Genomic DNA, 13,333 nt, shown 5'->3' on the forward strand with positions numbered 1-13,333 from the left:
ATCCATGTTAGCATCCCATCCTATGCACCTTGCTTTCATAGCTCATCTGTCTTGTCAAGTCTGTATCTAAGAGAAAAGGAAAGAAATAAGGAAATGTGTATTAATTTTTTTTTTGAGGAAGATTAGGCCTGAGCTAACATCTGTTGCCAATCTTCCTCCTTTTGCGTGAGGAAGATTGTTGCTGAGCTAATATCAGTGCCAATCTTCCTCTGTTTTATGGGGGATGCCAACACAGCATTGCTTGGCAAACAGTGCTAGGTCCACACCCAGGATCCAAACCTGAGAATCTGGGGCTATGGAAACAAAGCGTGTGAACTTAACCACTATGCCACCAGGGCTGGCTGTGTGCATTAATTTTATATTGCTTCTGTAACAAATCAGCAGTTTAAAACAACATCCATTTATTATCTTACAGTATTATCTTATAGTCCTGTAGATCTGAAGTCTAGTGGGCTCACCTGATTTCTCTGCTTCAAGTCGCACAAGGCTAAATCCAGGTGTTGGCCGTTTGGGTTTATACTGGGAGGCTCTAGGAAACTCATTCATGCTCCTCACAGAATTCGGCTCCATGCAGTTGTAGGATTGAGGTAACCATTTTTTTCTCTTGTTTGGAGTCCTTTTCAGCTTTTAGAGGCCACTCTAAAGCATTCTTTGGTTTGTGGTCCCCTTCCTCTATCTTTAAAGCTAGCCGTGGTGGGTTGATTTCTTCTCATGCTTCACATCTCTCTGATCTCTTTCTCTGCCTCATCTTTCCTGGTTCTTTTTCCTGCTGCATCTCTTTGACTTTAGCTGGTGAAATTTGTCTGCTTTTAAGGGCTCAAGTGATTAGATTGGCCCACTTGAGTAATCTAGGATAATCTTATTTTAAGGATCATAACCTTAATTACATCTGCAAAGTCCCTTCATAGCAGTACCTCGGTTAATGTTTGAACAACCAAGGGATAGCTTTAGAATTATGCCTGTCACAAGATGTTTGATTTTTTTTGTTTGTTTCCAGGCTTGAGTATTATTCCAATTCTAAAGAATATTTCCCATTTAGTTGGTTGATGTGTATTAAGTTATATAGTAGTTGTTGATTGTTCTTTTTATTGATGTTTGTGGTTCATTTCTAGAGTTGTCTTTTTTTCTGATAAAGGAAGAGTGATTTTATACACCCAATGCTTATCAGTCTCCTTGTTAGGGAAGATGAAATGAATAATGAAGAATGGATCCATTATACTTACCACCTATAAGAGTTGGGTATTAATTTACTACTTTCGTTACTCACTTAGGTACCTGAAAAGTGCAGGAGTGATACTTTTTCCTTTTTAAACTGCAAATTATTTCTTTTTTATTATCTCAATATTTTATCATAAAATAAAATACAATAAAGGTTTAAATTATTTAACTTAATTTTAGTTCCTTTTTTTCTTTTGAAGAAATGATATTTTAAACATACATGGTCAAAATATAAGATCCCAGTGGCTTATAAGTAATCTTACACTATGATAATTCACAATGCAGTGAACATTTTTGGCTTTTTAATTTTGGTGAATAGTTTAAATGATTCACACTGACAGTTCTAGTGATATCATGAGTCAAAATTACTTGGGTTAATAAAACCAATGATTATATATGGACTCAGTTCACTTAAAATGCAACGAGGATTTTATTGGAGTTTTGTGGGCAGAATGGCTAACATGGCACTCCAAGTAACATGTCGCCTCTGTCACCTTAAATAGTATGATGTTTTTCGTGAATTTTTTTCTCTAATCCAAAATATCCCAATACTTTGAAATATTGTTTAAAATGAATTAATGAACATATATTTATCTTCTGTGGAATTTTAACTTTAGATGTAATAATTGAATAGGCTAGGCTCTGTACATAAAATGGCGAACAAATCAGCTATGAACAAATCCTGCCCTTATGGAGTTTAGTCTCTATTTGTTAAATTAAGAAATGATACGGTAATCTGCATTTTAACTTTTTTAAGACAATGTCTATTATTGGCATATGTTTTCCAAATAAAACACATTTCAGTCAGTAGTCATCTTATATGAAAATATCTGTATGTATTTGGACATTTTTCTCACAATACATCTAATCAGAGGTCTGCGAGAAGCTGTAGAGGAATGAAAAGATCAGAAACAGTTTTATCATTGTCTCATAACAATGAGAATCATTGTTAACATTTTTATGTATACTTTTCTATTTTTTTTTAGGCAGCTAGATGTGTATACATTACAATATGGAATCATACTGTCTATTCTGTTGAGTAATCTGCTTTTCAGTAAATTATATTTTATCTTACCATTTTTGTAACTTCGGTTTCAATATATGGCTATCAGAAATTATTCATTGAAGCTCCTAATGCCTTTCTCCAGTTTTTAACTAATAGCAACGGATCCAATGAAAATCCTTGTACATGCTTCTGCCTTCGTATCGTGAATTATTTCTTAAATTATTATAATTTAAATTACTAACTTAAAAGCTATGCACATTTTTAAGACTTTTAATGCATTTTATCATATCAGACAGTACATTTAATTGACCTAGAATGCTTATTGAGCTTTTGAATAAATAGTGAAAATACTTTTTATTACATTGCCACAAGTACATAAGAATTCTTTTCAAGGTCTTAAAGCAGGATGATTGTTAGCAATTTAAATTTAGTTAAAAATAGAATTCATAAAATATAGCTCTAGAAGCAATTCATCAATCGTAAGTGGCTGTAGGGGTAAATTTTACCTGATATTAGGAACATTTCTGCCTTTGGAATTTTTACTTATCTTTATGGATTGCTGTTGTGAAGAATAGAGGGAAGTAGTTCAGGTGTGAAATTTGTCTTTTCAGGATAGTTGTCTAGAAATTCATTTTTTTGGCCCATCTTGATGGCATTGAATTCATATTTTAAAGTGTTTGCTACTGAAGTCCTTAAGCATGTCTTTTTCCTGCTATTTTAGAATTTCTGAGATGCAATATTGTCTGTTCGTTTGTACTTTTTAGGATATAAGGAAGCCCTTCTTGCCTCGGTAGTCATTCTGTTACATTCTACTAATCCTGTTTTTTTTTTTTTTTTGGTGAGGAAGATTGGACCTGCGCTAACTTTTGTGCCAATCTTCCTCTATTTTTTGTATGTTAGACACTCCCACAACATGGCTTGATGAGCAGTGTGCAGATCTGCACCCAGGATCCAAACCCACAAATCCCAGGCCACTGAAGAGGAGTGCCTGAACTTAACCACTACACAACTGGACTGACCCCCTAATCCTCTCTTTTTAAACTCTTATGTCATACTGTTCTTTTTCGCTCAGTTCAAACGCGTATGAATATTAATTGAAGTGGGTCTTATACAGCTTGGCTTTTACTAAATACATTTATAATAGAAACATTCAAATTTTAGCAGGAGAGATTTAAATATAATAGAAAAATTATAATTTCTTGTCTGTATAGGACTTTATAGTTAATGAAGAGCTTCAAAGTAGAAAAAAGCACAGATGAATTGTGTTGAATACAGTTAGCAGTTAGCAGCTGGGTGGGCTTTGACAAGGCATTCAATTTCTTTGAGTATTAGTTTCCTTATACATAAAGTAGAATACCTGGTATAGTGCTTAGTATCGAGTAAGTGATGAATAAATGGAATCTATTTTTATTATTATATCCTGTTTTTCTCCCAAATGACTTATGGATTGTTGCGTCCATGTTTTACAGTTGAGGAAACTGAGGCACAGTACATTTTAGTGATTTTCATAGAACCACTCAGCTAACAAATGTGAACTGGGAGCTATATATTTCCTTCTCCAAACTAAGCATTCTTTTCATTCTATACCACTTTTCTTCTCTTAATTCATGGACATAAGAAATAACTCTATTCTATATCATGACAGTGAAATTATTTACCAGATCATTTGGAAGTCTGATTCCCTATATGCATGGTACAGAATAGGCACTCAGTTATCATATGAATGAATGAAAAGTTGTAGAGATGAATGGTTGGGTTCAGTCTTCTCTTATAGGGAGAGACTTGTATATTGAGGCCACAGTACTGATTGTTTTTTATGTGTTAAAGGTGGTAATCAGGGTACCTACCTCTTAGCATTGTTGTAATAATCTGATTAGATGATATCATAGATGTAAAGCATTTAGAAAAATGCCTGGTACCTTAAGCATTCAGTAAATCTTAGTTATTACTAGTATGTGAACGATTTTAGAGTGAGAAAACTTTAATATGTGTGGGATTATAATTCACCTAGTTATTCTCTATTATATATCATGCAATCAGTTTTAATAGACTTTTTCTGATTCATGTTGATTTTACTTTTAATTTCTTTTATATGTCTTTTAGGACTAAAAGAGTTGTCCCCACTTCCTCTAAGTCTCAAACGTTTGTACAAAGAGACACTAGAAATTGAACCCATCTTGATAATTATTTCCCCGGGTGCTGATCCTTCTCAGGAACTGCAAGAACTTGCGAATGCTGAGAGAGGCGGAGAGTGTTATCACCAGGTCGGTACACCCTACCCTGCTGTTTTAACTAAAGCCATTGCTCATCTTGCCATACTTGATCCTATTACTGAAACAGACATTTTTTGTTGTGGTAGGTCAAATTATGTCCCCCAAAAGTGTCCACGTCCTGATCCCAGAACCTGTGAATTTGTTACCTTACATAGCAAAAGGGACTTTGCAGGTGTACTAAGCATCTTGAGATGGAGAGGGTATTCTGGATTATCCAGGTGGACCCAGTCTAATCACAAGAGTCCTTACAAGGGGGAGGCAGAGCAGGCGGTGAAGAAAGGAGATGTGATGATGGAAGCAGAGGTCAGGGAGGTGAGAAGGTGCTATGTTGTTGGTTTTGCAGATGGAGGAAGGACCCTCAGACAAAGAAATATAAGTGGCTTCTAGAAGCTAGAAAAGGCAAAGGAGGATTCTCTCCTGGAGCCTCCAGAAAGAACACAGCCCTGTAGTACTGCCATTATTTTCAAACCCAGACCCCTTGATTTTAGAGCAGGGAGACTTCTGACCTCCAGAAGCCTGATCAGATAATAGAGCAGTCAAGGAAACTAATATGTATGCTTACCTTTTGGGAATAACTTTAAAAATTTTACTTGGATGCTTTTATAATAAATCATAGCAATATTTACCTGTAAAAACTGAAATGAAAGAAATACATAAATTTTTGAGTAAAATTTATCTACTATAGTCCCTGTTTTTCCTGAGGTAAATTTAGGAGCTTTAGTTTGTTCAGAATACCTCCTTTTTCAATTCAGTTTCCATGCAAGTTTGAAAATTTATTAATTGAACCTCAATTTTTGTCAAGTGAATAAATCAGCCTTTTCCATTGGGAAAATAATTAATTATGATTTAAAAAAAGCAAATACATCACAGCAACCAAAAATTGAAATATAAGGTTGTTGTGAGGAACATAAATAGAAGATTGTAAGATGGCAGAGAATTAGGCTCAGTTGTGCAGGTCTTGCACTACCTGGAGAGTTTCATTCACTCCTAGTTATGGTATATTACTATATTCATTAGGACAATATTCAATAGTTAGTGAGCTGTCTTGAGGAAAAGGAGTCCTTTTCTAGAGGTTGTGTCTATTAGCAGTGACTTTGACAGAAGGATAAAACTATTTGCGTTCTCAGTGGGTTTGACTATTTAAACTTCTGGAGTTTTGGGTACTGAACTTACAAAATTGTTCAATATAGTAAAACCTTTAAATATGGACATATTTACTCATAATTCTCCTGTTATTTTAAAATGTTTGTTGCTATGCTGAATATATATGCTGAGGGTAAGAGTATATTTTTAATGCAAAAATATTCAAGAAACTGTGACGTGATTGTTTTTGTGGCGGGGACTAACCATCTCCTTAACATTTTCCTGTTGTGCTTTAGAAAATGTTTTCTTTTCCTTTCTTGTAATAAATATTTTCTTCGAAGGTTTTATGACCCTCTACACTGTTTTCACACAATTTGTGCCTTGTGGAAAATTTTGAGCAAAATGCTTATCCTTTTTTTCCCTCTGATTCTGTGTAAATGCCTTCTTCTTTTTTTTTTTTTTGCATTTTAATAATAGCAAACTAATATGTGTGTCAAAACAATTCAACCAGTATTTGTTTCATCTCTCCTGTTTGCTTAGTTGTGGATTAGACTTTGAAAATTAAAAAAAAAACAAAATCAATATATAGGTATTTATTACCTGTTTTATTGCATGCTTTAGTATGCAATGATTTAGACATGGTTCCCACTCTCAAAGACTTTATAGTCTTATTAAAAACCAAACTCAATACTTGTATAAGTCAACTAAAAAACAGTGAAAATGCTACCTTGTGTTCATTTTGGAAAAAATCACTGGTTTGAAGTAATCTATAACAGTACTCTTCAAAGTGTTTAGACCATGTACCCAATAAAAAATTTGAGCCAGGACTCCCAATATATGTATATTTGTAAATTATATATATACACAGATATAGCTATACTGAAAATACAAGTATTATATAAATTATCTTTAAAAAACATGGAGAAATTTAGACTTGCTATGGTAAGTGACATATAGTTATTTTATATTCTTGACTAAAACTTTTATAGAGTCTTAGACTTGAGTAGTCACTTAGTCTAAGGTATTCACATAATACAGAAATCCCATGAAATGAATCTGTTATGTAGAGTCTTTCAGCTTCTGCTCGAATACTTTTAATGCTTGGACGTTTTCTATTTTATAAAGTGGGCTACTCCACTACATGAGTATCCTAAGTGCAGATGGACTATAGGGATTGGAAAAATTGGAAGAGAATTCCAATGAGATCAGGATTCTCATTCCCGCTCCTTCTCCCTCTTTTCATTCCTCCCCTCCCCTTTTCTCCCTTGCTTTCTCTCTCCTCCCTGCCTCCTCTCTCTGAGAAGCAACAGAGGAGTAGAGGGCTAATTGCAGTCTTGAGGCCCAGCAACATGTTGAGATTCACTAGATGATGAAGGACTAGGGAATTACACAGTTAAATAGTTAGACCAGTAGCTTGAAAGCCAAATATGTACAATGTTGGAGAAAGTAAGAGAAGTCAATTTCAAGACAGTGATAGTATTAATGTTAAATCCCTCAAAGAATTCAACATTAGTGTTTTTTTTTAAAGGACCATGTTTGACATGGTGAGAATGGCAGGAAATAGTGAGATGAGAAACAAAAACACTATTCAATAATTCTTTATACAGTTCTATAACTTGCAAACCAGTAGCGATAATATGTTTTTCATAAATAGAAAAATGTTAGAAATGTGCCATTAACGTGGGGACAAAAGCAAGACAATTGTTGGAAAAGGCACAGAGTTTGATATTTCCTGCTGAAAATTTAGAGCCCTGATTACAATAATTGAGTCAGTTCAGTATGTATGGCAGGATGATTTGAATATTTTAGATTACGACATGTTATCAGATCTGTTTTTTTAGTTTTGTTTTCTGTTTTTGTTTTGGCAGGTTGCCATGGGTCAAGGTCAAGCTGATGTAGCAATTCAAATGCTAAAAGAATGTGCCCGCAATGGAGACTGGCTCTGTTTGAAGAACTTACATCTTGTGGTATCTTGGCTGCCAGTTTTGGAAAAGGTAGATTCAGATAAATGTGATGCAAATAATATCTAATACACTCAATTCAGTAATTTCTAAGGAACATCAGTATTAAAATATGTTATGCATTATTTATGATGTTTTTTAAAAACTTAGTATTTGATGAGAAATCTTTTAAAATCTGTTAAGTATTTTCTTCTAAAAGATGTACATTTCTACAAACCAAGATGGATATTTTAATAGGATGTCTATAAGAATGTCTTTCTTAAAGGCATTTAATGGAAGCCAAGAAATTATTAATCAGGATTAAAGGGAGGTTTAGAGAATTTTTTCAGAAGAAAAATATGGAAATGCTTTAAAGGATTGTAGGAAGCCTATTTATACCATTACTTTCTCTTTGTGCTCTTGTTATGTTGTATGTAGATGGGGAGAAAAGATGTTGAGGAGCCAGAGGGGGCTGGAGAGCGTCCTAGGTGCTATGGAAGCTGGAGTGTAAACTGAAGTAATCATTTAATTTAAGTCAAATGGCCCCAGGACAAAAATAACCTTAAGAGAGAACAAATTGCTGGGTAGATTTTAAATGCAAACCTGGGTTTAAGTCTAGTGCTTATTTAAAAAAGATGAATATGGTCTTCGGTAGTTACAAATGACTCTGAAGGCAAGATATTTCTTGAAGGCTATGTATGATTTAGCTAAGCGTAGGAGGAAAAAAAAAATAACCATTGTTAATTCCATCAGCACAAGTAGAGACAGTGGTAGAGATGTGCATGCCTAATACACCAAGGATGTCCAAGGAAAAGGGATGAAAATTGACCATTCTTTCTCACCATTCACCAAAATAAATGCAAAATGGATCAAAGACCTAAAGCTGAGACCTGAAACCATAAGGCTTCTAGAAGAAAATGGAGGCAGTACACTCTTTGACATCAGTATTAAAAGGATCTTTTCGGACACCATGTCTTCTCAGATAAGGGAAACATTAAAAAGAATAAACAAATGGGACTTCATCAGACTAAAGAGCTTCTTCAAGGCAAATGAAAACAGGATTGAAACAAAAAAACAACCCACTAACTGGGAAAAAATATTTGCAAGTCATACATCCGACAAAGGCTTAGTATCCATAATATATGAAGAACTCACACAACTCAACAACAAAAAATCAAACAACCCGATCAGAAAATGGGCAGGAGACATGAACAGACATTTCTCCAAAGAAGATCTACAGATGGCCAATAGGCACATGAAAAGATGCTCATCATCGCTGATCATCAGGGAAATGCAAATCAAAACTACACTAAGATATCACCTTACACCCATTAGAATGACAAAATATCTAAAACTAATAGTAACAAATGTTGGAGAGGTTGTGGAGAAAAAGGAACCCTCATACACTGCTGGTGGGAATGCAAACTGGTGCAGCCACTATGGAAAACAGTATGGAGGTTCCTCAAAAAATTAAAAATAGAGCTATCATATGACCCAGCTATCCCACTACTGGGTATCTATCCAAAGAGCTTGAAGTCAGCAATTCCAAAAGTCCTATGCACCCCAATGTTTATTGCAGCATTGTTTACAATAGCCAAGATGTGGAAGCAACCTAAGTGCCCATCAAAAGATGATTGGATAAAGAAGATGTAGTATATATATATACAATGGACTACTACTCAGCCGTAAAAAAGAACAAAATCGTCCCATTTGCAACAACATGGATGGACCTTGAGGGAATTATGTTAAGTGAAATAAGCCAGATAGAGAAGGGCAATCTCTGTATGATTCCACTCACATGAGGAATTTAAAAATGTGGACAAAGAGGGGCTGGCCCTGTGGCCGAGTGGTTAAGTTTGCGTGCTCTGCTGCAGGCCGCGCAGTGTTTCATTGGTTCTAATCCTGGGCACGGACATGGCACTGCTCATCAAACCACGCTGAGGCAGCGTCCCACATGCCACAACTAGAAGGACCCACAACAAAGAATATACAACTATGTACCAGGAGGCTTTGGGGAGAAAAAGGAAAAAATAAAATCTTAAAAAAAAAAAAAAAATGTAGACAAAGAGAACAGATTAGTGGCTACCAGGGGAAAGGTGGGGTGGTGGGTGGGCACAAAGGGTGAAGGGGTGCACCTACAACACGACTGACAAACAATAATGTGCAACTGAAATTTCACAAGATTGTAACTTATCGTTAACAATAAAAATTAAAAAATATATGTATCAGAATGTCACAAGGATTTTACTAAGAAAAATTACTACTTAATAATATATTTATAATATATATTTATATATATTTATAATATAGTTATAAAATGTATATATTTTATATATTTATATATTTTATAAATATAAAATATATAAATAAATTTATAATATATTTATAATATATTTATAAAATGGAAATTTATGTATATATTTAAGTATATTTTTATTGTTTTTATAAACAAGGAATTGAATACTCTTCAACCTAAAGATACCTTTCGTCTTTGGCTCACTGCAGAAGTTCATCCCAACTTTACTCCCATTTTATTACAGACGAGTTTGAAGATAACATATGAGGTAAGAAAATATAAAACTTGGACCACTAGTTGTTCAAGTGCAGTAATCTGTGCATGCCTTCTAAAGCTCTGTAAACTACTATCTATTGTACAAAACACACAGAAACCTCCCTTTATGTTTAGACAAGGTATAGTATACATAAATAATAGCATAAGATGATGTTTATAAAAATGCATTTAAATTTTCCTTTCAAATTTTATTTTGTATCTTTCTTTGCTGTTTTTATCATAGTAAAAGACATAATATAAAATTTACCATCTTAACCATTTTTAAGTATACAGTACACTACTGTTAACTACATGCATCTTGTGCAACAGGTCTCTAGAACTTTTTATCTTGCAAAACTAAAACTCTGTATCCGTTGAAGAGCAACTCCTCATTTCCCTCTCTCTGCACCCCTGGCAACCACCATTCTACTTTCTATTTCTATGAGTTTGACTACCTGAGATACATCGTATGAGGGAGTCTTGCATTACCTGTCTTTCATGACTGGCTTATTTTACTTGGCATAATGTCCAGTAGTTTCATCCATGTTGTAGCATGTGATAGGATTTCTCTTCTTTTTTAAGGCTGAATAATATCCCAGTGTATGTACTTGGTACATTTTCTTTATCCATTCATCAGTCCACTGACATTTAGGTCTTCTACCTCTTGGCTATTGTGAATAATGCAGCAGTGAACCTGGGTGGGCAAATATCTTTTTAGATTCTATTTTCGATGTTTTTGGATATATACCCAGATCTGGGATTGCTGGATCACGTGGTAATTCTATTTTTAATTTTTGGAGGAACCTCTGTACTGTTTTCCATTGCAGTACAGCAGTTTACATTCCCACTGCAACAAACAATTTCTCTGCATCCTTGCCAACACTTGTTTTTTTTTTTTTTTTTTTCTATAGTGGCCATCCTAACATTCTGAGGCAATATCTCACTGTGGTTTCGATTTGCATTTCCTTGACAATTAATGATATTGAACATCTTTTCATATGCTTCTTGGCTGTTTGTATATTTTCTTTGGAGAAATGTCTATTCAAGTCCTTTGCCCATTTTTTAATTGGATTACTTTTTTGTTGTTGAGTAGTAGGAGCTCCTTATATATTCTGAAGTTGAGCTGTAGGCATTTCTTGTCAGATATATAGTTTACAAATATTGTCTCCCAGTCCATAGGGTTGCCTTTTCACTATGTTGACTATTTCCTTTGCTGCATAGATGTTTTTAAGTTTTATGTAGTCCTGTTTGTCTGTTTTTGCTTTTGCTGTCTGTGCTTTTGATGTCATATCCAAGAAATCATTGCCAAATCCAGTGTCGTGAAACTTTCCCACTATGTTTCCTTCTGGGAGTTTTATAGTGTCAGGTCTTACATTTAGGTCTTTAATCCATTTTGAGTTAGTTTTTACATATATCTCTTTTTTGTTTAGTTGACAGTTGTGTTTAAAAATTTATTCCAAATACCTGATGTCATACTTACGGTGTAAGGTAAAGGTTCAACTTCATTCTTTTGCATGTGGATATCCAGTTTTCATATCATTTGTTTTTGACGTAGCTGCTTTAGATTTTCAGTGTTTGTTTCCTTCCTTTCATCCGTTCATCCATCCATCCTTCTAGCATTTAATACCAGGCAGGTCCTCCCCCAACACGCTATATCGAAAACTATATATGTTTGGAATGATATTATATAACTGGCCAAAGTCATAGAGAAAATAATAAACTGAATTTAAACTTTTTAAAACTGGGAAAAGACGTTCTGCTTGCATTTTCTCTCAATTTGTAGAAATTTCTCTGTTTTATACAATCTTTTTTTCTGAAGAAAAATGTCTTATTAATGTTTATGACTACCTGTTATTTTAGATCAGTCCTTCTTATTTTTCATCTGGAGTTATTAGTCTCATTTAAGGAAGAAAAAGGTTCAGGATTAATTCAGGGAATGCAAAGATAATTTAATATTTGGAGAAATATTAATTGAATGAATATCGCTTCAATGTCTGGTTAGAGAAGCTTTCCAGAATCCTCTTCAACTATTCCCCCAGTACCCTCTTCCACTAAACCATCTTCTAGAACTGGATTGTACATGCCGTGAGGGCAGGGGCTATCTTTTCTCTTGCTTTTTGTACTTAAATGATAAGTATATATTGATAATACCAGCATATAGGAAGAACACAGTAAATATTTCAATAAATGAAGAGTTAATATATCAAGGGGGACTGATTCTTGAATGTTGTAACTTAATGGGTGAGCTTTTCTAGGATCCTTTATTTTTTTCCAATTATTTTATTGAGTTGATAGTGGTTTATAACATTGTGTAATTTCAGGTGTACACCATTGTTTCTCAGTTTCTGTGTAGACTACATTGTGCTCACCAGCAGTATTCTTATTTTTATCCGTCACCATACATATGTGCCAGGATCCTTTTTTAGAAGGTCATTTGATTACGTTTTTATGGAAATTTTCAGTTTCATTTAAATTATTGAATTTGTCTTCTCTTCCTTAAATCACTATATAATTTTAACTATCCTAGGAAATAGTGCAGTTCATTATGTTTAAAATTATTATTACATATGCACATATATGTACACACATACATATATACTCTTTTAAAATTGTTAAATCTACATTTTATTGTTTATTTCTTTTCTTTTTTGATTAGTTGACAGTTCTTTTTAAAAATTTATTCCATTGGGGCCGGCCCGGTAGCTCAGCGGTCAAGTTCGCACATTCCATTTCTTAGTGGCCTGGGGTTTGCTGGTTCAGATCCCGGGTGCAGACATGGCACCACTTGGCAAAAGCCATGCTGTGGTAGGTGTCCCATGTATAAAGTAAAGGAAGAAAGATGGGCATGGATGTTAGCTCAGGGCCAGTCTTCCTCAGCAAAAAGAGGAGGATTGACAGTAGTTAGCTCAGGGCGAATCATCCTCAAAAAAAAAAAAAATTTATTCCAAGGAACTGATGTCATACTTATTAATTTATTTTGTATTCTTTTTCTATTCACTGAATTTCCTATTTTTTCTTTATTTTTTCTTCCTTATGTTTTCCTTAGATTTGTATTTGCTTTTGTTCTCCCTGATTTCTTATGTTGAATACTTAATTGATTTATATTACTTGCATTAAAATTGAAATTATTTTAAGTCTGTGAATTTGCACTTGAGTACATATGTCTTTGGCCTTATCTCCTAATTTGACATTAATGTTTTTCATTTTGCTATTTTTCAAATAGTCTGTATTTGTGTATGATTTTCTCTGTAATTATATATGA

The 13,333-nt window shown here is 34.1% G+C and overlaps 1 protein-coding gene across 6 annotated transcripts in view; it reads left to right on the top strand.

Annotated features, from left to right (window-relative positions):
* Nucleotides 1–13,333, top strand: part of DYNC2H1 (dynein cytoplasmic 2 heavy chain 1) — a 289,228-nt gene that overhangs the window by 156,276 nt on the left and 119,619 nt on the right. For 5 of the 6 annotated variants that reach the window (XM_046637538.1, XM_046637540.1, XM_046637542.1 and 2 more), the window contains 3 exons: nt 4,328–4,488; nt 7,449–7,574; nt 9,974–10,084. In XM_046637538.1, the coding sequence (XP_046493494.1) occupies nt 4,328–4,488; nt 7,449–7,574; nt 9,974–10,084 (398 nt within the window). Of the gene's footprint in view, nt 1–4,327; nt 4,489–7,448; nt 7,575–9,973; nt 10,085–13,333 lie in introns of those variants that run through there. The other variant, XM_046637544.1, reaches the window with a different exon arrangement.

Source organism: Equus quagga, chromosome 14, assembly GCF_021613505.1.
Source record: "Equus quagga isolate Etosha38 chromosome 14, UCLA_HA_Equagga_1.0, whole genome shotgun sequence".
Taxonomy (NCBI): domain Eukaryota; kingdom Metazoa; phylum Chordata; class Mammalia; order Perissodactyla; family Equidae; genus Equus; species Equus quagga.